Below are 26432 nucleotides of genomic sequence, written 5' to 3'. Positions count from 1 at the left end.
ACATGGGAAAATTATTGTTCTTTACAAAATTCTGTTAATGGTCTCCATATTTTTTGAAATTTATTAATATATCCTTTTTGTGTTGCTATGGTGAGTTCCATTTTGTATATATGGCAAACAGAATTCCACCAGAAAGTGTAATTTAAGGCTATTCTTATGTGAGTGTTGTGAACCTGAAACAGATAACTTATATTTTACACAGACCTGCTAGGGTCACAAGAATAGCCAATGGTCCATCTAGCCCAGTAGCCTGTTTCCACAGTGGCCAATTCAGATCACAAATACCTGGTAAGAGACTCAAATAGTGGTAAGATTACAGGCTACCAATCCCAGGGCAAGCAGTGGCTTCTCTCATGTCTATTTCAATAGCAGACGATGGACATTTCCTCCAGGAACTTGTCAAAACCTCTCTTAAAACCAGCTGCGCTAACAGCTGTAACTACGTCTTTCTGGCAGTGAGTTCTAGAGCTTAACTGTGAAAAAAAAAAATTCCTCCTATTTGTTTTAAAAATATTCCCATGTAATTTCATGGAGTGCTCCCAGTTTTTGTACTTTTTGAAAGGGTGGAAAATTGATTCATTTTTACCCGTTTCTTTTCCAAACTGAAGAGCCCCCAACCTCTTTAGTCTTTCCTCATGAGAGGAGTTCCACCCCTTTTATTATTTTGGTCACTCTTTGAACCTCTTCCAATTCCGCTATGTCTTTTTTTTTTATTCATTCATTTTTGAATTCTTACAAGTGAATTAAACATATTATAACCAATTTTCATATATCACTTGTATTTACAAACAAATCATCTTGTAATATAGAATATATACCCCCCTTTTTATCAATATTCCTAATTTCATATGATATACATTTCCCCCCCTCCCATACATATCTACTACCCATGTGCTAAGATGTCTGATCATTAGAATAATTAGTCAATGGTTCCCAAATTTTTTTGAAATTATGAAGATTCCCTTGTTGTAACGCTAACACCTTTTCCATCTTATATATGTGACAAACTGAATTCCACCAAAATGTATAATTTAATTTAGTATAATCTTTCCAATTTTGAGTAATTTGTTGCATGGCGACCCTTGTCAATATTAATAATAACTTGTTATTATTTGCAGAAATCGGACTCTGAGTTCTCATTGCTGTACCAAATAATATAGTGTCATATGAGAGTCCTACATGGTTTTCTAATAATTTATGTCTTTTTTGAGATATGGAGATGAGAACTGTGCGCAATAAAGGTGAGAACATACCATGGCGTGATAAAGAGACATTATAATATTCTTGGTCTTATTTACCATCCCTTTCCTAATAATTCCCAACATCCTGTTTGCTTTTTTGCTGCAGCTGCACACCAGCGTAGTGTCTGCAGTTTCACCCAGATCTTTTTCTTGGGTGCTGGCTCCTAAGGTGGACCCTAGCAAAGAACTATGATCTGGATTATTCTTCCCGACGAGCATCACTTTAGATTTCTCCACAAAACCTTAAAGAATTTTCTGAGGCTTAAGATAAAATAGGAAGCTTTAAACCAAACAGAGCAGTAGGCTAAGTAACTGGGGAGTTGGGTTCAAGTCCCACTGTGGCTTCTTGTGACTCTGGGCAAGTCACCTAACTCTCCATTGCCCCAGGTACAAAAATAGAAGATTAGCTTTTCACCTACTTTTTTTTTTTTTTTTAATCTTTAAACAAGTGTACAAATTAATATCATACATATTCTTAAAAACACCACTTGTAAATCTATCAAGAAAAACAACAATTGTATATATATAAACCCATAACCCACCCCCCTTCCCATTATTATTAATAGTAAACACAATAAATAAGCACCCTTCCCCTCTCTATTATTCATGGTGTATATTTCAATCGAATTACTGGTGTTTAATCATCACAAAAAGATGTCAATGGCCCCCATATTTTAGAAAAGGTCTTATTATTCCATTAGCTTTTCACCTTCAATAATCTTCTTTCTGTTAGTCCCTGAAGGATTCAGTATGCTAGGTGTTCAATCCCTTTCCGCAATCCAGGAGTTGCAGAAATGCAAACACTTTTCTGAGCACAAGCTCCTCCCACTTTAGAGGGCATTAGAGCCCCCTGTAGCTCAGTCCCAAAGCCAAGCAACATACCTGAACAAATCCTAGACAAGAAAGTTTCTCAGTGAAGCAGCAATCCGGCACTGCAGGACTGCATTCTTTCCTCCGACAGAGGACCATCACAAAGGGGTCTTCAAAGCACTCAAGCCTCTAAGAGAGACAAACTTTAAGCAAAAAAAATAAGAAAAAGATGCAAAACTGAGCAGAAGACTTCTACACGGATTCCTTGTAGAGATTGAAAACTACAGGGGGCTCTAACTCTCTCTCTAAGGTGGGAGGAGCATGTGCTCAGAAAAGTGTTTGGATTTCTGCAACTCCCGGATTGCAGGAAGGGATTGAACACCTAGTGTACTGAATCCGGAAGGGACGTAACAGAACTTAGATTGTGAGCCCACTGGGGACAGAGAAAATACTTGAATATAATAAATGTAAACCATTTTCACTTTACCACAGAAAGGAGGCATACCCTTAAAGTACTGGTACCTTAGTCTTCAGATCATAGTGCTGCTCCTTCTGGGTTCCACTGTCCACCACATGGACAATATCATCAATGGTGATAGATGCTTCTGCGATATTTGTGGCCAGAACTATTTTTCTGACATCGGGTGGTGGCTGATGGAACACAGCTTGTTGGTCCATGATGGGAATGTTTGAGTGCACTGGAAGCAAGTGGGAAAAAAACCGGGTAAGGACACATACCATTAGCTTTCAGCCTCAGCATCATCAAGCCCTGTACACTAGAAAAATGACCCCCAAATACTCCCTGCCATCTATGGTGCCTGTAAGCCCTCCCCATAAATCTTGCTTGCCAAACAAAGCAATTAAGCCACAGCCACAGAATCCACAAGCCTTGAGCAAGGTCTCTCTTATGAAAGTCTTTACTGTGAAAATGTGAGGCTTGAATCTTATGTGCATTTTTTCTCTAAATCTCAATTCAGCATCAATTAGTACCTGATTTGAGATTCAGATTCAGTGTCCCTGTTTTATATTCTCAAAGTCCTAGTCAGTTCAGGTTTGGTGAAATCAGAAAGTTAGCAGCCCTCTCTACCTGACCATCTTAAGACCAAAAAGAACACATTGGTCCATTTTCCTCTAGCACACTTGGATCAAGTTGCGTCTTCCAGGCCTCCATTCCCCCCTCAAATTTTTTGCCTTTCCTCTAGAATTGCAGAGGTACTGCTCTCACCTGGTAAGATATGATATTTGTCCATCTGCAAAGCCAGTCTCTCCTCCAACTGTTGCTTAACGCCTCTGATCTCCTGCCAGCCAGGCAGAAAGCAAAGGATCCCACCTGAAGGTACAATCAGGAACAGGTGACAAATCAATAAAGAGACTAATGTGGCAAAGAGAAAAATGAGACCAGCTTAGTCCACTGCACCTATCCAGGCAAAATTCAGTCTGAACCAAAAATAAGACTTTGCACCTTAGGAAGAATAAAAATCAGTTTTACTCTGATATATCGCTAGGTACTTGTGCCTTGGATTGACCACTGTTGAAAACAGGATACAAGGCTTGATAGACCTTTGGTCTGTCCCAGTATGGCAATGCTTATGTTCTTAACAAAGAATAAAGAGCATGAGTAAAGCACAGGCATGCAAATTCTACCATAAAAGAGCACAAAGTGGTAAAGTAAGAGTGAACAGTGTTATGAGAAATTTTGACTTCAAAATCACATGAATAAACCAGGGTTTTCTGATCTATGAGCTATTCTCATCAGTGCCATAGCATTCTGGCTAATGTTAGCTCCATGAAATAAGGTAGACAGACTCTGGTTATACTGAAGTTGCATTAAAGGACAGAATCCACGCTAAATTTGCCCCTATTGCAGGAGTAGGTAATTCTGGTTCTCGAGAGCCAGAGCCAGGTCAGGTTTTCAGGATATCCACAATGAATATGTATGAGATGGATTTGCATGCACTGCCTACTTGAGATGTAAATCTACCTCATGCATATTTATTGTGGATATTCTGAAAACCTGACCTGGCTCTGGCTCTCGAGGACTGGAATTGCCTAAAACTGCCCTAGTGGGAAGAACTCTTAATTCAGAGTGAGCTTGTTTAGTATTCAAATTAAAGGGTAAAGAGGATGAAATGGGCAAGTAAGACTGGGAAGTGATAATAAATAGCAGCAATGGTTTAAAATCTGTAAATGTTCCTGTTGGTTAAAAGTTTGTGCTAAGCAAAGGGCACACCTGCAGAAAATCTGCATGACAATTACTGAAGACAACTAAATGACATTTGACTGGCTGATGACTCAAGCAGTAGGTTCAACGAGGAAGCTTAGCTGACACGTGTGCAAATAGTTGGTGAATGAATTCTGATTTTGTTTTAGAAAAAAAAGGCAAAATAGGAATGTGTGTAGATACTGAGAAATTCTGATTCCTGAATAAAACATTCTCCTTGGGTAGGAAGTGTCAGTGATTTGTGAAAATATTTTCCTTTTTTTTTTTTTAAATTCTTTATTCGTTTTTAAACTTTCATCAAGTGTACAGAAATCATAATAAACACTATTAATTAGATCACTTGAACAGCTTATCATTGTATCTTATAAATATAAATGCAACCCTCCCTCCACCCTCCCTCTAAGCCCATTATTCATTATAAGATCATAAACCCTCCCATTAAACCCTTCCCCTCTTTCATCACTAAGTGGTATATAATTAATAAATAGAAAAATGGCATTTAATCATGACAAAAAGATGTTAATGGCGCCCATATTTTTATAAAACTTTTATATTTTCCATTCTGTACCGCCAATGATCTTTCCATTCTATATAAGTGACACAACAAATTCCACCAGAAATTAAAATATTTTCTTAGAACTTCCAAAGCTTAGAAAGAGAGGTGAATAAAATTGAAGACTTAATCAGTGAGGGATAAATATATAATCCTTACATACTGAAATCTGATGATTTTGTTTAAAGCCAGAAGGAAACCATCTGTTCTAATGCCTGTTGAATCCATGAAATTACAGGCTACAGGTTCTTGTCACCTCTTGTCTGGATTACTGCAATGTGCTTCTCACAGGTTTTCCGCTAAGCCAGGGGTGTCAAAGTCCTTCCTCAAGGGCCGCAATCTAGTCTGGTTTTCAGGATTTTCCTTGTTTGTTAGACTTGATAGACAAGTTCGGTAAATTTTCAGGATATAAAATAAATTGGAATAAGTCTGAACTTCTTCCACTCAATGTACATTGTTTAAAAAGTATGTTTGAGTCCTTTTCTTTCGTTTGGAAGGATGATGGTTTAAAATATTTAGGAATATGGATTAAAAATACAGTAGATGAGACTGTAAAAGAAAATGAAAAAAGGCTGTTAAAAAAGGTTACGGAATTATGTGAGCATTGGAATCCATTACATTTATCTTGGTGGGGGAGAGTTCAAACGGTTAAAATGATGATTCTACCTGTAGTTTGCTATCAAATGGGTATGATACCAGTATTTTTTCATGGATCTTTTTATAAAAAATTGAACTCAATTATTATAAAATTTATTTGGCTTGGTAAAACTCCTAGAATTGCTATAGCATCTTTGCAAAGACTAAGGAGGGCGGGGTAAATTTTCCAAACTTTTATAGGTACCATCAAGCCTATATTTTACGTCAAGGTATGTATTGGGTCCTCCCGGATCTCATTGAGTATACTCCTGATTGGTTATATTTGGAATGGCGACTCATGTTTCCTTTACATCTTTCTCATGTGCTCAGTTTCAAGATGCCCAGATTGTACAAAGAAAATAGAATTCTAATGGATACTTGGAAAACATTACGGTTTGTCAGTAATTTAACAGCAATTACTATTAATAATTCAACGAATCAATCCATATGGCTAAACTCCAAGATTCAAATTGGCGGTTTTAAGATCGTCTGGAAACATTGGATAATTGCAGGTATCAGAACTTTAAATGATGTAATTACTAATGGTAAGCTGCTGGATTTTACACAATTGCAACATAAATTTGGGCTTCACAAATCGCAATTTTTTCGTTGGTTGCAATTGAAGCAGCCCATTCAGGCAGGGTTCCCTGAATGGAAAAATTTGAATAATCAACCTAGCATAGAATTTTTATGTTTTCAGGCGGACTTTCTGGGACATCAGGCCGCACACTGGTATAAAACTATTAGTGAATTGGTTAAAAAAAAACCTAAATATCTTAGGGATATTTGGAGCATTGAGATTAAGCATGATATTTCAGCATCTCAATGGCCACAAATTTGGTCTTGGAGAATGAGATGTACAATGTCTATGAAACAAACTTGGGTTTTTTTGTTACATAGAGCTTTTTGGACCCCAGTTAGATTGCAAAAGTTAAATAGTTCTTTGTCTAATAGATGCTGGCATTGTAATCTGGATATGGGGACTTTAGATCATCTTTTGTTTTATTGTCCCCATATCTTAGCCTTTTGGAACTCAATCTGGGATCAAGTAAATTGTTTATTAGAAAATCACGTAGCATTAATTTATGATACTGTACTTTTTGGTATGTCTATGAGAAAAAAGAGTCAGATATCAATGTGTAATAACAAACTTTTATTGATTTTGACCGGATTAGCCATTCAACATATTACTAATAAATGGAAAGACCATAGTAGGCTCAATTTTAAATTTTGGTGGAATTCAGTTTGCCACATATACAGAATGGAAAGATCAATAGCGGTGCAAAATGGAAATTATAAAAACTTCATTAAAATTTGGGAACCATTAACGTCCTTTTGTCATGATTGATGCCATTTTCCTAATATTTCTATATTTAATATGTATGATAAGGGTGGGGTGGGGGGAGGGTTTCTATTATATGAAAAATAAAAATTACTAAAAGGATTTCAGGATGGGAGAGGGAGGGTTATATTTACAACTATAAGTTATAATGATAAGATGTACAAGTGGTTAAATCTATGTTATTGTGTTGCAATTTTTGTACACTTGATGAAAGTTTTAAAATGAATAAAGAATTATATAAAAATAAGGATTTTCCCAATGAATAAGCATGAGATCTATTTGCATGCACTGCTTTCATGGTATGCTAATAGATCTCCTGCATATTCATTAGGGAAATCCTGAAAAACCCGACTGGATTGCGGCCCTCGAGGAGGGACTTTGACACCCCTGCACTAAGTCATATCTCTCCCTTTCAAGCTGTTCTAAAATGCTGCTGCGTGCCTCATATTCCACCAGAGTTATCGAAAGATTACCGTATTTTCGCGGATATAACGCGCACCCGTGTAAAACACGCACACGGGTATAGCGCGCAGAAATCACGATGATATGTACAAAAACTTTTGTATACCGCGCTCACGGGTATACCGCGCATGATGCCCGACGCTCCTTTCGCCCGCCCTGACTTTCCGTGCGCTGTCCCGACTCTCCGTTCACCCCCCCTGACTTCCGTGCACTGCCCTGACTTTCCGTGCGCTGTCCCGACTCTCCGTTCACTCCCCCTGACTTCCGTGCACTGCCCTGACTTTCCGTGCGCTGTCCCGACTCTCCGTTCACCCCCCCTGACTTTCCGTGCACTGTCCCCCCTTGAAGGTCTGTCCCCATCCTGAAAGCCTGATGCCCCCCCCCCGACGTCCGATACATCCCCCCCCGGCAGGACCACTCGCACCCCCACCCCGAAGGACCGCCGACTCCCCAACAATATCGGGCCAGGAGGGAGCCCAAACCCTCCTAGCCACGGCGACTCCCTAACCCCACCCCGCACTACATTACGGGCAGGAGGGATCCCAGGCCCTCCTGCCCTCGACGCAAACCCCCTCCCCCCAACGACCGCCCCCCAACGACCGCCCCCCCCCAAGAACCTCCGCCCGTCCCCCAGCCGACCCGCGACCCCCCTGGCCGACCCCTACGACACCCCCACCCGCCTTCCCCGTACCTTTGTGTAGTTGGGCCAGAAGGGAGCCCAAACCCTCCTGGCCACGGCGACCCCCTAACCCCACCCCGCACTACATTACGGGCAGGAGGGATCCCAGGCCCTCCTGCCCTCGACGCAAACCCCCCTCCCCCCCCAACGACCGCCCCCCCCAAGAACCTCCGACCGCCCCCCCGGCCGACCCGCGACCCCCACGACCCCCCTTCCCCGTACCTTTGGTAGTTGGCCGGACAGACGGGAGCCAAACCCGCCTGTCCGGCAGGCAGCCAACGAAGGAATGAGGCCGGATTGGCCCATCCGTCCTAAAGCTCCGCCTACTGGTGGGGCCTAAGGCGCGTGGGCCAATCAGAATAGGCCCTGGAGCCTTAGGTCCCACCTGGGGGCGCGGCCTGAGGCACATGGTCGGGTTGGGCCCATGTGCCTCAGGCCGCGCCCCCAGGTGGGACCTAAGGCTCCAGGGCCTATTCTGATTGGCCCACGTGCCTTAGGCCCCACCAGTAGGCGGAGCTTTAGGACGGATGGGCCAATCCGGCCTCATTCCTTCGTTGGCTGCCTGCCGGACAGGCGGGTTTGGCTCCCGTCTGTCCGGCCAACTACCAAAGGTACGGGGAAGGGGGGTGGGGGGGTCGTGGGGGTCGGCCAGGGGGGTTGCGGGTCGGCTGGGGGGGCGGTCGGAGGTTCTTGGGGGGGGGCGGTCGTTGGGGGGGGAGGGGGGTTTGCGTCGAGGGCAGGAGGGCCTGGGATCCCTCCTGCCCGTAATGTAGTGCGGGGTGGGGTTAGGGGGTCGCCATGGCCAGGAGGGTTTGGGCTCCCTTCTGGCCCGATATTGTCGGGAAGTCGGCGGTCCTTCGGGGTGGGGGTGCGAGTGGTCCTGCCGGGGGGGGATGTATCGGACGTCGGGGAGTCAGCCGGGCAAGAGGGCTTGGGCTCCCTCTTGCTCCGATCGTGGATGCGGGTGCGGGTGGGAGGGCGTGCGAGCGGTCGTTCGGGGTGGGGGTGCGAGCGATCCTGCTGGGGGGGTGAATCGGGCGTCAGGCGGGGTGGGAACTATGTTTAAAAACTTTTGTATACCGCGCTCAGGTATATAGCGCGCGAGGGGTATGCGCGGTAGGTAAAAACGCGTATAACGCGCGCGTTATATCCGCGAAAATACGGTAGGTTCATATCTTTGTTAAAATTCTTTCTTGTAAATCTATACTATTCCTGGAGAAGTAGAAAATGCATCCCATGTTGCGAGACTGCTTGTAGGAAGCCTAATTTACATAATGTTTTCAAATCCTCCTCTTTTACCTCAGGACTGCCCTCTGGTCTCCAGTTCATGCAAAAGCAGACAGTGACCTCTGTAGAGGACATAGACAAAAGGGAGGGGTACAGGGAAACTCCCCAACAAACAAGTCTAATCTGCTCTCAACATTCAATTTTTATAACAACTGAAACAGGTTAACAAACAGTAAACACCTGAAAGAACTGTGCTATAAATAGATGCAGCCTGGGGGGGGGGGGGCGCTACAGCTAGGGAATCCAAGGCAAAGTGTTTGGATGGTACTCTTAGAAAGGTTGGTCAAAAAACCGTAAGTCCAACTTACCAATGCTTATCAAGGCAGACAATTGGCGAATCAGCAACTCCCAGGGTGTGTTCCAAGAATAGAGTGTGGATTTATAAGAAAGATTAGCTAAGAACCTAATCTTTCGTTCTTGTACAATCCCACTCTATTCCTGGACAAGTGGAAAATAACAGAGCAGCCTCATAGAGTCAGGGTGGGACTGATGAGTCTGCTGGCAAACAGAGGAACCGAAAGCAGCATCCTGCTTGGCCGCCAGATCAATCCTGTAAAACTTCGTAATAGTATGTAAGGAGGACCAGTTAGTGGCTCTACAAATCTCCTCAAGAAACGACTCTAGTAAAATGAGCCTTTCTGGCAGCAATATGGGAAGAAGAAATAGCCATACGGATCCTTTTTGAAATGGTGGCCTTCAAAGTTGGCCTGCCCTTATGGACAGAACCCACCAATACAAACAGGTGGTCAGAAACCCAAAACTCGTTTGTGATTTCCAAGTACAGCAACAAAGTCTGTGCACATCCAGCGACCTCAGCATTCAATCATGCTTCCCTTAAACCCAAGGGAGTAAATGGAGGAAGCTGGACCTCATGATTGATGTGGAAACTAGAGACCACCTTCGGGAGAAATACACAGAATCCGTAATTCAAAGAAAGGGATCTCTGCAAGATAAAGCCTGAAGCTCATAAACCTTGCAGGCTGAGATTATAGCCACCAGGAAAACAGTCTTAACGGTGAGATCCATTAAGGACACCTGTTCCACAAGTACACAGGGCGGACAAGCCAACAACTGGAGAACTAGATTGAAATTCTTAGTAAGACAGGGTAGCCACAGCAGGGGCCGAAGCCTCAATGTGACTCTAAGAAACCTGACAATGATTGGATGAGTGGCCAAAGAACCTCTCAGAGGCTTAGGCCCAAGACAAGAAAGACTAGCAATCTGAACCCACTGCCTTGGCATTGTCCAAGACAACATGCACTGCCTGATTTCATAGAAAGCGCTCGACATGCAGGAGAGCCAACTGAATTGCCTGAAGCTCCAGGCGATTGATCGGCTAGTTCCTCTCATAAGAACATAAGAAATGCCTCTGCTGGGTCAGACCCGAGGTCCATCGTGCCCAGCAGTCCGCTCACGCGGCGGCCCAACAGGTCCAGGACCTGTGCAGTAATCTTCTATCTATACCCCTCTATCCCCATTTCCAGTAGGAATTTGTCCAATCCTTTCTTGAACCCCAGTACCGTACTCTGCCTTATAACGTCCTCTGGAAGCGCATTCCAGGTGTCCACCACACGTTGGGTAAAGAAGAACTTCCTAGCATTTGTTTTGAATCTGTCCCCTTTCAACTTTTCCGAATGCCCTCTTGTTCTCTTATTTTTCGAAAGTTCGAAGAATCTGTCCCTCTCTACTCTCTCTATGCCCTTCATGATCTTGTAAGTCTCTATCATATCCCCTCTAAGTCTCCTCTTCTCCAGGGAAAAGAGACCCAGCTTCTCCAATCTCTCAGAATATGACAGGTTTTCCATACCTATTATCAGACGTGTTGCTCTCCTTTGAACCCTCTCGACTAACGCCATATCCTTCTTAAGATACGGCGACCAATATTGGACGCAGTACTCCAAATGCGGGCGCACCATCGCCCGATACAACGGCAGGATAACTTCTCTCAGACAGGGACCACTGGCCCTGAACTTTTCTGTTCAAGCAAAGAGCCCCCCAGCCGTTTAAGTTGGCATCCATTGTCAGGATCACCCAGGCAGGGACCCAACATAGAAGACTCTGGTACAGAGGAGGAGGATTCAAACACAGGCCAGACTGTTCCGAGCCTCTGCTGTCCAAGGAAGTTGGGCATGCAACAGTTCCTTCTGTGGACTCCAATGGGAAATAAGTGCATCCTACAGCGGAGACAGGTGGGTCCTTGCCCAAGGAACCACATCTATGGTCACAACCATGGATCCCAGGTCCTGCAGGTCCAAGCTGTCAGAACCAGAGTTTTCAGGAAGGAATGTATCAGCTGACAAAGCTGCTCCTGGTACGAGTCGGGCAGAAAGATCTTATTCTGCCCTGAGGCGAAGAGGACCCACAGGTATTTCTAAGTTGGAATGAGCTGGTTCTTTGGAAAGTTGATCACCCAGCCTAGGCACTGAAGCAGCTGAACAACCTGGTGAACCGCCTGATGCCCCTGGGACTTCCAATGGGCTCTGATGAACCAGTCGTTTAGTAAATGGTCTGCCACTACTACCAGAGCAGCAAAAAAGAGGCATAGATGCCTTAAACCAACCTTAAGTTATATAAGCTTTATTGATGTCAAAAAATGTTCAAAGTAGGGCTGCTGACTGACTTAGATGAGCATCACACGTCGGTGAGCTCGCTATAAAAACTTAACCTTTGCTGGAGTAAATTTACCTTAAACTTACGAGATGCCCAAATGGAGAGGAAGGAGCTCAGCTGGGGCCTCACAGAGCTCCGGAGCAGCCGGTTTGAGCAACATAGTGGAGCTTATCCACCGCATGCAGGGCGCCCTTCAGCCGCCGGAGGCTGTCCCGCTAGAGACGCCCCGAATGGGAGGAACGGAGGCGATCTCTCTGGGACTGGGGGAGTTCTCGGAAGAGGGAGCTTGTCCTGCTCTGGAGGCCGGTGAAATCTCTGAAGGGAGCTTGGAGCCAGATTCTCTACAAATGTAAGAGAGTCCAGGCGTAGGGACTGAGGAGTCGATTTCTGAAGGGGACGGACGAATCCAGGAGAGCGATCAATGAGGAGAACCACCAGCTGAAGAGGAATTTTCAGTCCCTTTTCCTCAACTTCAAAAACCCTGGGAGGTAACATTAGACTCTATCTGGGACCTGGTAGCTAGTATCCCAAATTTAATAAAACCTCAATTTCGCCAAATAGAAGAGAAAACATAAGTTCATGCTAATGATATTCAGAACTTGAAATTAGAAGTATTAGAGTCAAAAAAAGCAATTGTCAGCATTAACCAGGAGATATCAAAGACCAAACAGCTTCATGAGACATTTATTAAAGATAACACCAATCTCAGGAGGAAGCTTGAGTCTTTGGAAAATTTCTCCCATAGCAATAACTTAAGATTGGTGAATTTTCCCAAGGTCACAATGATTACTCCTCGGGAGATGCTGAAAAGATATATGTTGGAAATTTTGGAAATGTCTGAGGATCGATAGCTCCGTTTACACAAGTTTATTATCTTCCCAATAACCAACAGAAACAACAGTAAGAAGATGTACAGGAAACTTTGGACGTGTCCACCTTATTGGAATCTTCTGATAGGGAAAGGGCAATACCTGCAAGCTTATTACTAACCATGGCTTTGGCCCCAAATAAAAACTGGTTATTGAGACTTTTCTTCAGAAATAAGCAGAAAAATTTTTTAGGAATCCAGATACAAATGTACCCAGACCTTGTCAGAGATACCCAGAGACGTCGTAAAGAATTTTTACTTTTAAAGCCTGGAGTGTTAGCCTTAGGGGCAACGTTTTATTTGCATCATCCATGCAAATGTATCATTTATTATTCTTCACAAAAATATGTCTTTTTTGAACCTTTCCAGCTTACGGCTTTCCAGTCTTTATCACGACTGGAGAAAGAAAAAGATAAGACCTAGCCCTAGATAAGATGGATTTACAGGTTGCCCTGAGTTCAGTTTAATTTAGCCGTAGCATTCTTCATTATATATTTTTTATTAAATTCACTTTTGTTCCATCTTGGTTCTAAAGGAGGACTTGAGTTAAAATTTAAGTAAATTCTATATTCTTGATTTAATTCCGATTTAAATTTTACTTTCTGTACAAGTTTATACTTGATAATTGTAAAATGATAAATAAAATAATAATGAAAAAAAAACCCAAAACAAATGTCTAAAGTATTAAAAAGTATTTCACATACAATACTGGTTAAGACAAGGATCCGTGTTTCGGCGACACCACCACCTTCCTCAGAGGACAACAAAGGACTAGTTTGGTATGACAGCATTTTTAGTAAAGCGTTCCGGAGTCTGTACCTTTGATCTTTCCTGTTTCCACTGACCATTCTGAGTAGCACTTCCTTTTCTAGTGAATTCACCTTCATCACATGTCCAAAATAGGTCAGTTTCTGTCTGGTAATCTTGCTTTCCAGGGACAACTTTGGGTTTATATGATCAAAAACATCTTTGTTGGTGATCCTAGCTGTCCATGAGATTCGTAGAAGTCTTCTCCAGCACCACAGCTTGAAGGTGTTGATTTTTTTTTCTATCTGCTTTTGAAAGTGTCCATGTCCATCAGCTATATATCATGATTGGGAACACAATGGCAGTGATCAGTCTTTGTTTGATGGTGACAGACATCCTTGCACTCCCATATTTGGTCCATGCTCACAATGGCTGCACACCTCAGTGCTTATCAATGCTTGATCTCTGCTATCAAACCACCACTGTGATCAATGAGGGACCCATTATATGGACTTTCTTGTTGGTGGTAGTCATGATTTTGGTCTTCTTGATGTTCAAGTAAAGTCCCATCGTCTCGCTTTCTTTTTTCAGCTTTAGGATCAACTTCTTGAGGTCCTTCTCAGCCAGCAGGGTAGTATAATCTGTGTATCTCAGATTGAACATAAGAATTGCTGCTGCTAGGTCAGACCAGTGATCCATCATGCCCAGCAGTCCACTCACGCGGCGGCCCTTAGGTCAAAGACTAGAGCCCTAACTGAGACTAGCCTTACCTGCTTACGTTCTGGTTCAGCAGGAACTTGTCTAACTTTATCTTGAATCCTTGGAGGGTGTTTTCCCCTATAACAGCCTCCGTAAGAGCGTTCCAGTTTTCCACCACTCTCTGGGTGAAGAACTTCCTTACGTTTGTATGGAATCTATCCACTTTTAACTTTAGAGAGTGCCCTTTCATTCTCTCTACCTTGGAGAGGGTGAACAACCTGTCTCTATCTACTAAGTCTATTCCCTTCATTATCTTGAATGTTTGCTGATGGTTCTTCCACCTATTCTCATCACAATACTCGAATCATCTAAATCCAGCTTCCTCATGATTACTTCTGCAGAGGTTGAAAAAGAGAGGATGCATCCTTGTCTTGTATCCTTTATGATCTTGAACCATTCTGTATCTCCATACCTAGTTTGCACTATAGCTTCTTGATAATAGTAAAGCAATCTGATTAACCTCCTTCCTCACTCAGTACTTTCCAAAGCTTGTCATGCTCATTACAGTCAAAAGCCTTGGTATAATCAATGAAGTACAAGGAGAACTGCTTCTGGTTCTCTCTCTCCTTTTCATCGATCCACCTCAAGTTTATGATGTGATCACTGGTCCCTCTCCCCTTATGGAATCCAGTTTGGCCAACAGGAAGTTCTTGATCAAGGATGTTCTTTAGAAGCATCTTGCTGGCGTGAGAGATCAGGGCGATTATTCCCTGGTACAGTCCATGGTGCCATCTTTCTTCAGCCGTGGAATAAAAACTGATCTTTTCCAGTCCTTTGGACATGTGCAAGTCCTCCAGATCTTCTGGCATAGTGCTGTCAGTGTGGCTCTTGGGACTGGTATGAGCAGCTCTGCAGGGATTCCATCAATGCCAGGTGCTTTGTTGTTTGGCAGCTGCCTCAGCACCCAATCCATGTCACTTTCCAATAGATCTGGTTCTGCTTCCTCTTAAATCCCAAGCTCTTCAGGGAAGTCAGTGCTGGTGCTGATATATAATTCCTCTGTGTATTCTTTCCATCTCTGCTTGATATCCTGCTGGTCGCTAATTTAATTACCATCAGTCTTTGATGGATGATTGGCATGCTGAGAAAGGCATTTCACTTGTTTTACAATGGCAAATGATTTCCTGGTGTGGCTCTTCTTATAGGCTTCTTCGAGACTCATGCATTAAGCATTCAGGAAGTTGTTCTTGTCTTTCCTGGCTGTTCTTTGGAAATCAGCATGGAGTCGCATCACCTCATTCAACCTACCCTTAGCTTTTGCCTCTCTCCACTTATTAGCGATTTGGAGAGTGGTTACAGTTAACCAGTTCCTACCACATACTGGCTTCTTGTATGGCACATGCTTTTGAGCAGTTTCAGTGATGATTCCTTTGATCTCTGCCAACAACTCCTCTGGGCCCCCTCCTTCCTACCTGAGATCTCACCAACATCAAACTTCATCTGCATGTCTGGATGCTTGATCTTACATACTCTGACCATGACTTTGGCTACAAGGAATTGATGATCAGATCCACAGTCTGCGCCTGGTAGTGTTTTTGCAGAGAAAATTGATCCTTTCCATTTTTGTTGGCAGATGATGTCAATTTGGTTGCGATGTTCAGGTGTAGAGATGTCACTTTGGCTGATAAAGAAGGTGTTGGTGATTCTAATCTTGTTCTCTTGGCAGAACTGTACAAGGCAGTCCCCAGCTTCCTTCCTCTCCCCTAGGCCATGCCTGCCGACCACTCCTGCATCCTCTCCAACTTTGGCATTGAAGTCACCCATAATGTAGATAGTATACATACACTCAAGGTAAATTTGCTTGTCTGAAAAGTGCCCTCACTCCTGAAGAAGGGGAGGAGAAGTCCTGTAAGCTCAGGTGAAGACCCCTGAGAATTTCCCTGTTATAGCAGGAACAGGCCAATACAGCTAAGACCTAAAATGGTTGCTGAAAAAGCAAAATGGACACTGATTCACTCTGACTAGAAACTGTTAACTATGAAAAGCACTTCTGCTTTCTTGGAAGCAGGGTCAAACAGAAGGCACAGTTGGAGAGAAAAACAATTCTGGTGAAAAAGAGATCTTAGCTATATAGTGGTATGATAAGTTTATGGAAGTTTCACAAGAAGGAAGACGAACCAGGGATATGAGTGTGCAAGAAGGCTAACCACAGAACTGAAAAGCCGTTAGGCCAGGTGCTCAAGGGAGGTTCTTGATATATTAAAAGGACATTTACGGGGAAATAAGGGTAGAATTAGATGGAAAAAGGCGTGACACACAGTATCACTCAATTATGTTAACCAATCCATAGGCTAATAAATGAGCTAAAGAATATGATTAACCAATGAAAGTGCGAAATGTAACATACACCAACGTGGGCCAGAGCTGTCAGAATCATATAAAGGAAAGCTCTTTGAACCAAGGAGTCAGAACTCATCGGAAGTTCTCCATCAGTCTGGCCAGCTTGGTGTATGCTCTATCACTCTGTATGCTGTGTGATTTGTTCCTGTAAGCTATTGCTATCTGATTATATAAATTCATATTATTTAAACCAGCATAAAGAGAGACGAGTGGTCTTACTATGAAGGCCGTAATAGCCGGCTTCTTCACTCCCTTGCCAAATTAAAAATATTCATAGAAGGGCTTCCAGAGAGTTTATTAAATATTAGATTTGGTGTGGCTGTGATAAGTACAAACTCATTAGTACATATGCATCACCATACTGGGACAGATCAAAGGACCATCAAGCCCAGCATCCTGTTTCTAATAGTTGCCAATCCAGGTCACAATTATCTGATGATCTCAAAAGAATAAAATAGATTAATGCATTGTCTCAAGTCCATCTTAATAATGGTTTATTAAACTCTATCATGCAGGAACTTGCCCAAACCTTTATTAAACTCAATCATGCCGACTACTTTTACCACATTCTCTGGCAACAAATTCCACAGTTTAATTACATAAGAATAAACAAATATTTTCTCCAATTTGTTCTAAATCTACAAAATGAGCAGACTGTCCCAATCTATCCAGACTCATTCAATTATATTAAAGTACTTTTAATAAGCACACATATTGAACAATGTTTATCTTCTATATTAGTATAAATGTTATATAAGGGAAAGATTGTTGCAGTGCACTCAGACTGTGTATTAAAAATTACAAAAGAAAAAAAAGACTATATAGAGAGATGGTATAAATAAATAGGTAAGATTTACATAGATTTATACCATTTCTCTATATTTTTTTCCTTTTGTAATTTTTGATACACAGTCTGAGTGCACTGCAACAATATTTCCCTTATATAACATTTATACTAATATAGATGATAAACATTGTTCAATATGTGTGCTTATTAAAATATAGATGAATAAACTCATGAATTGTATAATTGCTGAAACTCAGGTATTGTAACACCTTTGCTGAAGCTCAGTATTGACTCCCCAGTCATTAGTAGTGGTATAGAAGCTTCCAATAAACAAGTACTCCCTGACTATGTATTTTAGACCTATTTACACAGGGAGAGAAAGCAATGATGTTAGCAGCTCAGCTATCTGCACACACTGAAAAGTTTCCCTTACCTGGTTCTCCATGAGCATCAACCTGAAGGAGGACATCAGTGACCAGGTCCAGGTTGGGGCCACAGTCATCATCTGGTTGCTGGAGCATGAGAAAGACATAGGCACTCAGCAACTGAGATGTTCACACCATCAACACTGCTCTCTTGCACTCACTCATCAAGCACAAGCTGCCTCTCTTGGGACACTGCATTAACTTCCTTTGATGTACAGCAAGAATAAGTCATACATAGGCAATAGATAAATAAGACAGAGTAACAGGAGTTAAAATTTAAGGGGATAATTCAGAGAACGTTGCACATGAATATAAACATGTCCTGGAGGGGGGGGAGTGAATGTGTCCAGCAAGTTAGTTACCGTATTTTTCGCTCCATATGATGCACTTTTTCCATCCCCAAAAAGGGGGTGGAAAAGTGGGTGCGTCTTATGGAGCAAATATAATGATTACCCCCTCCCCCCCTGTGGTCCAGGAGTTGCTGGGCTGGAATGGAGGCGTAGAGCACTGGTGGCCGAAAATGGAGCGGCTCGTTTCCTTTCTAAGCGAGGTGACTTTTTGTGTGCCATTTACAAGTGACGGCAGAGTCAATTTTTTTCTTTCTCCCGTACGCGGTGTGTGAGGAGAGCAGGGGCGCTTCGAAGCCGCTTCTCACATTCCTGCACTGAAGTCGGTGCCAGGAACGAGTTCCCCTTACTTCTTCAGCTAGGGCAGTGGAACTGGAAGCGTGTAATGCCGTGGCCGGAGGCTCGTCCCCTCCCTCCGGTCCACAGGAAGGGTCGCAGTTCTGATGTCCGACGTGGATAAAGTGTGTTTTTTTCCTTTTTCTCCCTCATGCCTACCCGCAAAGGGCATCCCCTACTTGTCTTTCGTCTTCGGGAAGTGCTGCCAGGGTTTTTGTTTGTCACTCTGTTTAACTTTACCTGGAAGAGAAGTTTTCTGGTGGTGCATGAGTCAAACAAAATGATAGACGATGCATGTGAACCGAATGAATGAGGTGACTGGAAATTAAAACAACTACAAGCTGCATAAAAGAGCCAAAAAAGAGGGAAGCCAAGCCTTCCCCCCAACCTTCGTTTTTGTGATGGCTTGAGTGCGCTATTATCAAGGGGAGAGCTTGACTTTTTCATTTATTTATTTAATTTTTATATAAATTAAAGCCACTGTGGCATCTTTTAATGTGTCAGAGGATGAGATAGGTTTTCTAAGATAACTGAAAAGTTCAAAGAGAATTGAAACACACACATAGAATTTTTTTTAAAGTCCATCTGTGATCCATTTGAAGCCCAAGTTGGAGTGATTGCAGACAAAGGAGTCAACTTTTCTACAGGGCAGGGTGGTAGGACAGGGTACAGAGCCTGGCAGGGAGGGGGGACAGGGTACAGAGCCTAGCAAGGAGTGTGAGGTTGGGTACAGAGTCTGGCAGGGAGTGAGGGGGGCATGGTGCACAATTTGGATCAGAATGGTTTTTTTTCTTGTTTTCCTCCTCTAAATCTAGGGTGCGTCTTATGGTCAGGTGCATCTTATGGAGCGAAAAATACGGTACTTCTGCCATTAAAGGCTTGGGAGAAGAGCCAAGTTTCCACCTGCTTCCTGAAATACACAGCCTTTTGTTTAATGAAGCCTTTTATATACTCAAACACAGAGAATACGTTAAGGACTAGTCCTCACACTGTACCAATCACTACATACATTGTTATTAGGTCTTATGTAGATACGCATACAAGCACGGACTAATGAAGAAGGATGGCCCAGTATAAAGTGCTATGTGTTCCACTAAGAAGGTAGTCAGGGCCAAGAGGAAGACCAGGAGGAGGAGATGGGATATCCCAACCATTACTCAACCTTGTTACCGAATGGGCAGTCACATGCTGGTGGCAGCTGCTGCAATCTATGACCCCTGTCTGAGGACAACCATTACAATGGTTGGGATAAATAAGTTGGGAGGGAAGATAAAATACAGGAAATGATCCTGGATAGTTTTCAACTAAGGCTCATGGCACTGTACCACCACCACAGAGACCCGGTTCAATTTAATTGGAAATCCAAAAGGTCCATGAAAATGTGTGGGCCATAAATAACCATTGGAATCAGGGCCTTTAGAGCAGTGAGGTTCTCAAACTTTATTACTTGTATACTGTGCACTCCAAGAATTTCACATAAAAGTGCAATTCTATAAATTGGTGACTCAGTCTAAGTTCCCCAATGCCACATGATTAGGTCTAAGATTCCATTATGGAATACGAGCATTGCCCCTTAGGCTCTAGACCAGTAGTTCCCAACCCTGTCCTGGAGGACCACCAGGCCAATCAGGTTTTCAGGCTAGCCCTAATTCATGAGAGAGATTTGCATATAATGGAAGTGAGAGGCATACTAATCCGCTCCATGCATATTCATTAGGGATATCCAGGACAGGGTTGGGAACCACTGCTCTAGACTATCTTTCTTACACACATATCCTCACCACCATCACCACATGATTTGTTTTCCAAAATTTTATTTTGTTATTATTTCATCTACCCTAACTTGTGTGGTGAAAAAAGGGCTTCTTTGTGCACTGAAGCACTTTGTTTCCCTAATAAGAATTCCTTTCTCTTGTTATCTTTGAACTGGAGGACAGAAGATAGCCTAACTTTCCCCTTAAACTAGTCTATAGGTGATGATCTGATCCTTCCATCAAGAATCTGGCAACATCCTGATGGGAAGCCAAAGACGATCTGTCTACTCTTGCTCTGAAGCAGGAAAGACTGGCCACTTGAACCTTGAGGTATCCAACCGCCAAGCCTTTCTCCAAACCTTCTTATAGGAACAACAGGACTGCGGAAATGGAGGCCCTGAAAGGGTCTAACTCAGGGGTAGGGAACTCCGGTCCTCGAGAGCCGTATTCCAGTTGGATTTTCAGGATTTCCCCAATGAATATGCATGAGATCTATTTGCATGCACTGCTTTCAATGCATATTTATTGGGGAAATCCTGAAAACCCGACTGGAATACGGCTCTCGAGGACCGGAGTTCCCTATCCCTGGTCTAACTGCTTCTCTGTTTACCAGTGTAGAAAAGTCTTCCATGTTTGAGCACAGGCTGCTACCGTGGCTGGCTTCCTGGATGGAGGGTCACTATGACCATCTCCGAATAACCTATTTGCGCAAAAGCTGCGCATGCTCAATACCCATGCTGTAAGACAAAAGCGTTTTGGCTTGTCTAAGTAGATGGGACCCTGTGACAGAACATCTTGATGCAAAGGTAGCCTGAGACAACTGTCTCACTGTAATTGAACTAGATCCACATTTCATGGTTGACACAGCCAATCCAGAGCTATGAGGATTACTAATCCTTTGTGGATTGCAATTCTTCAAATGACCTGGCCTATCATTGGCTATGGGGATAACACATAAAACAGCTCCTTGGTTAGCCAAGATTGCACTAGGACATCCATGCTAATACTTCCGGGCTCTAATCTTCGACTGAAGAAGTGAGGAGGCTTCTTGTTGTTCACTCAGGCCATCACATCAAATGTCGGCCACCCCCAGCACTTCACAATGCAATTGAAAGCTATCTGGAATAGGGACCATTTCCCCAAATCTATGGTCCTGCAACTGAGATAATCTACTTGGACATTGTCCACTCCCACTATAGGAACTGTTGTTATGGCTTGTAGGTAAACTTTCTCCCTGCGGAATAACAACCGAGCTTCTACTTTTAGGAGGGTACTCTTGGTTCCCCCTAGTCTGTTGACATATATCACTGCTGACACATTGAGAAAACTCCAACTGCTTTGCCCTCCAGACACTACTGGAAGAACAGCAGGGTCAATTGAATGGCTCTCAATTCTGATCTGTTGATGGACCATCTCCTCTGGGAAGGTAACCAATGTCCCTGTAGTGGGTGGCCTTCGCAATGCACTCTCCAGCTGTAAAGACTGGCATTGTCATTAGGATCACCTAGGTCGTCATGCGAATAGGCAATCCCTTGGATAATGAATGTGGTTGAAGGGTGTGCTTCCGACATCCAGGGCAACTATTTCTGGAGCTAGTCCATATGAGGTGACCAATATAATAATAATAATTATTTTATTCTTATATACCGCCAAAGCCGTAGTACTTCGAGGCGGTTTACAATAAAGAAGAGCTGGACAATCAGCGAATATAGGTACAAAGTAAAGTCAATCAATATACGGGTGGACGGGAAACAAGTAAGGCATAAGAGAAAATGGGAAACAATTCAGTTAGTGTGGAAGAGATAAGGCTTAAGAGGTCTTAGGTTACAAATCAATTTAAACAAGTTTGTTTTCACTAATTTTCTGAAACTTAGGCAGGATGAGGAGTGCGTGATAATATTACCCAGCCAATTGTTCAGTTGACCTGCTTGGAAAGCAAGTGTTCTGTTCAGGTATCTTTTCTAATGGCAGGTCTTTAGTGTTGGATGGTTAAACAGATGGACTCTGCGTGTGGGTCTGGATGAACAATCTAAGTTAAAATGGGGAACCAAGTACATGGGGGCCGAACCAAGAATGGATTTGAAACAGAGACAGGCAAATTTGAACAGCACTCTTGCTTCAAGGGGCAGCCAGTGGAGTTTTTGGTAGTAGGGAGTTAAGTGCGCTCTGAAGTGGGCGAAGATGGGCCTTCACCCAAGGAATCACTTCTATGGTTGCTACCATCGACCCCAGCACCTGCAAATAATGCCAGGCCATAGGAGCTGACTTTGCAAAAATCTCCATGATCTGGTTTCTGAGCTTCAGTTTGCATGGCTCTAGAAGAAAGACATGACCTTCTGTCGTGTTGAATAGAACCCCTAAATACTCTAGACATTGAGAAGGTTTGAGGTAGCTCTTTCTGAAACTGATAATCCACCCCAGCTCTTGCAGGAGCTGCACCACCTGTGCTACCACCCCAAGTTCTTTTTCGGGCACAGTAATATATATGGAGTATCTTCCTGAGCTAGAGTCTATATCCAGAACAGGCTCTATTGCTCCAATATGCAGCAGCCTTTGTACAGACTCTCATATCTTGGCTGCTTTCTCCGGTCTTCTCACCAGAAAGTCTACAAAAATATCTTTGAAAGGTTGAAAGAATTTGAACTTGCACCCCTCTCAAATGATGCACCCCTCAAATGATGTACCAATTTCCAGGTCATTTATAAATATGTTGAAGAGCACAGGTCCAAGCACCGAACCCTGCAGCACTCCACTCATGACGCTTTTTTAGTCCGAGTATTGTCCATTTACCCCACTCTCTGTTTCCTATCCGCCAGTTTTTAATCCACATGAGTATTTCACCCTCGATTACATGGCTTGCAATTTTTCGAAGTAGTCGTTTATGTGGGACCTTGTCGAATGCCTTCTGAAAATCCAGATATACAATGTCGATTGGCTCGCTCTTGTCTAACTGCCTGTTTACTCCCTTGAAGAAGTGCAGCAAGTTTGACAAGCAAGATCTCCCCTTGCTGAAGCCGTGCTGGCTGGTCCCCATCAGACCGTGTCCATCAAGGTGATCAATGATGCGGTCCTTTATCAGCGCCTCTACCATCTTTCCCGGTACCGAGGTCAGACTCACTGGTCTGTAGTTTCCCAGATCTCCCCTCGAATCTTTCTTGAAGATTGGCGTGACATTCGCCACTTTCCAGTCTTCCGGAATCCTTCCCGATTTGATCGACAGATTGGCTATTAGTTGAAGCAGTTCAGCTATAGCCCCTTTTAGTTCCTTGATTACCCTCTAGGGCAGGAGTGTCAAACTCAATCACATTAAGGGGCCGAAATCCAAAACACAGGCTAAGTCGCAGGCCAGAGCCTGCCCAGACCCCGCCCCCATAATAATACTAATTATAACACCATTTTTTCCATTCATTTTTCATATATAAACACACAATATAATCTTATTAACACATAATGATAAACCACAAAATTAAAATACACAAAGCACACTGTATGCTTTTCGACATTCATTCCTACCAGAAAACAGATAATCCCATGCAAATGTAGGACCAAAAACTAGAAGTACTAATATTTATAAACAAACCTTAAGATGCAAGACTCTGCAAGCTGTACAACCCCAGAGGAAAACAAACAAATGCATTTCTTCCTGAACAGACAAATCAATCACTAAATAAAATCCTGAACAGACAAATCAATCACTAAATAAAAAAAATAAAATTATTTCCCCTACCGTTATTGTCTCTCTCCCTCCATGTGCCTTGCCTTCTGGCCTGCCCCCTGTGTTATGTTCGGGACAGTCCATGGTGCAATCAACGCGGATTCTTCGGGCTGGCTCCCTGAGTGCTGCATTGCACAAAGCTGTGGGCAGCGGCTCCTCTTGTGCATCCCACGCCTCATCTAGAAGCCTTCCCTCTGACGTTTCGACATCAGAGAGAAGGCTTCCGGTTAAGGCGCAGGACGCGCATATGAGCCTTTTCCCACGGCTTTGTGCACTGCAGCACTCAGGGAGCCGGCTCGAAGACACCGCATTGATCGCACCGTGGACCAGCAGCTAAAGAACGCTGTCTTGGGCCTGAAGGACGTGCCGGCCCTGTTGACCTGTTCAACTATTAAACTGGCTAATGGCAAGCACTATTAAATATCCAACAAAAGTCTTCTTGCCATAAAAGTGCGAAAAACTACAGATTCATAGTAAACACACTAGGGATATCTCAGAACACTACAGAAGGCCCTGTGGACCGGCAGAAAAATTTTGCGGACTGACACCGGTCCACAGACCGGCGGTTGAAGAACACTGCTCTAGGGTATATATATTCAGGGCTTCCAGTCTCTCTTCATTCATCTTCTGGCGCAAACCTCCTATCATTTTCGTTGCCCTCCTCTGGACCGCTTCAAGTCTTCTTACGTCCTTCACCAGATACGGTCTCCAAAACTGAAAACAATACTCCAAGTAGGGCCTCACCAATGACCTGTATAGGGGCATCAACACCTTCTTCCTTCTACTTTATACAGCCCAGCATCCTTCTGGCAGCAGACTCACTCTTCTGTGCTACCAGCCTGTTTTCCAATGGAGCAGACCACCCTTTATATTTTTTTTAATGCCACATACATCAGGGTCACAAAATCAGGGTCAAAAACCTGACCTGGACCCTCAGAGGTCCTCTGCAAGTCTACCTTGTATCTTTTCTCTGGGTCTAAGGTGTCCATGCAAATGCACTTTGCAGCAGAACCCAAATCATGGCTAGAAGACTCTAGAAGAGCTTTACTACCTATTTTTTGAGCTTTCTGCGACTCCAAGGACAAGAGGGGACCAAGTCCATGACTCCCGCCCCCCCCCCTCACATGCCCCACAGTACATGAACGTTCCTCTGACACTCTTTCAGCACAATTTTGGCAAGAAATGGAATTAAAACAACTTGAGGAGTCCATTAAAATCAATTTAAAGCAAAATCAAGGTGTTTGAGGCAGAAAGACTTTTAAAACTAAATCAGAAAATCCAAGATGACTACTGCATTTTGGCACCAAAAAATGGCCAGTGGGAGAAAAGCCAAAAGTCCAAAAATGCTCAAAATAGAATTTTGGAGGTAGAGGACCCTTGGGACAGCCACAGAAACCTTCAAATTGGCCAATCTTAGACCAACCTCAATGTCTTTCAGAAGGGTGGCCCCTCCCAGACCATAGTGTTTGCATCCTTTGGGAACCTCTGTAGTAGAGAAAAGCCTCAAAAAGTCAAATTAAAATGCAAAAATAATAAATCTAATGTAGAGTAGATGAAGAGACCTTCTCAACTCACTTGCAAAAGATAAAACTGAAAAGAGGGGGCACGGCTCAGGGAGACAAGGAGGCAGAGCTGAGAAAAATGATCAATGCCTTCTGCAAGGAACTCATGAGTTGGGGTGCATTACCAAGCTGTAAGATGCTGTTTGCACAAGAATATCTTCTAAGAGTTGTGAGGGTTTAACATTCTGCTGTGTCATACAGAAAGTTACTATTATAAAGTGCCCTAATCGACCCTTCAAGAGGTCTGACTTAGTACAGATGAGGCAGACCAGAGCCAAGGCCCTGATACAGCTTTACACATGCCTAGTGAAGACAGCCTATCCACAACCTCCTTAGCTACATACAGTGAAACTACTGGATAGTGATTTCTGTATGACTCCTGGTTACATGTAAGTTGTTGGCACAATTAAATCTTAGTTTGTTTTCTTGTTCACTGTTTCCAACCATTTGTTAATAAACCTTTCTATTAGCTCTACAACTGGTCAATGACTCCAGCATTTTCTTTATATTTGGTCTGTAGATGAGTTATCTAGTAATTGTGTAAACCCTGAGTTTGTGAAAATCTCAGTATTTCTAGAAAGCACTAGGGAATAACTTATAGAGCAAGGTGCTTGCCCAGAAACGAGCATGAATCTCAGATGGATGGCAGAAGGTTGCCAATGTGCAGACAAGGCCTCAGGTTCCATACACCCTCAGCTCTTTCTTCCATCTCTGGAGGAGGCCAAGAGCAAAGAATAGGACCCTCCCAGTTTCACAGAATTAATCCCGAGTTATCGGGGACAGCACCATTATCTTTTCAAAAACAATTGTTTGAATGGATGAGTCATATGCGGCCCCATCACCAATTTTGTTTCACATATTTTTGAGTCCTCTTGCAAGACAAATTCAGGAATTGGGAATTAGTACGTATATTTATGCAGATGACATTCTATTGGTCCATAGATTATCTCT

At 43.2% G+C, this 26432-nt stretch overlaps 1 protein-coding gene across 3 annotated transcripts in view; it reads right to left on the bottom strand.

Moving 5' to 3' along the window:
• The window catches only part of DHX30 (DExH-box helicase 30), a 195591-nt gene that overhangs the window by 74256 nt on the left and 94903 nt on the right, over window positions 1–26432 (bottom strand). For all 3 annotated transcript variants that reach the window (XM_033931942.1, XM_033931944.1, XM_033931945.1), the window contains exons 9-11: window positions 17776–17854; window positions 3277–3381; window positions 2574–2749 (exon numbers count right to left, since the gene is read on the bottom strand). In XM_033931942.1, the coding sequence (XP_033787833.1) occupies window positions 2574–2749; window positions 3277–3381; window positions 17776–17854 (360 nt within the window). The remainder of the gene's footprint in view (window positions 1–2573; window positions 2750–3276; window positions 3382–17775; window positions 17855–26432) is intronic.

This window comes from Geotrypetes seraphini, chromosome 2 (genome assembly GCF_902459505.1).
Source record: "Geotrypetes seraphini chromosome 2, aGeoSer1.1, whole genome shotgun sequence".
Taxonomy (NCBI): Eukaryota; Metazoa; Chordata; class Amphibia; order Gymnophiona; family Dermophiidae; genus Geotrypetes; species Geotrypetes seraphini.
The sequence above is the reverse complement of the archived record's forward strand: the minus strand, read 5'-3'. Positions and strand labels throughout refer to the sequence as shown.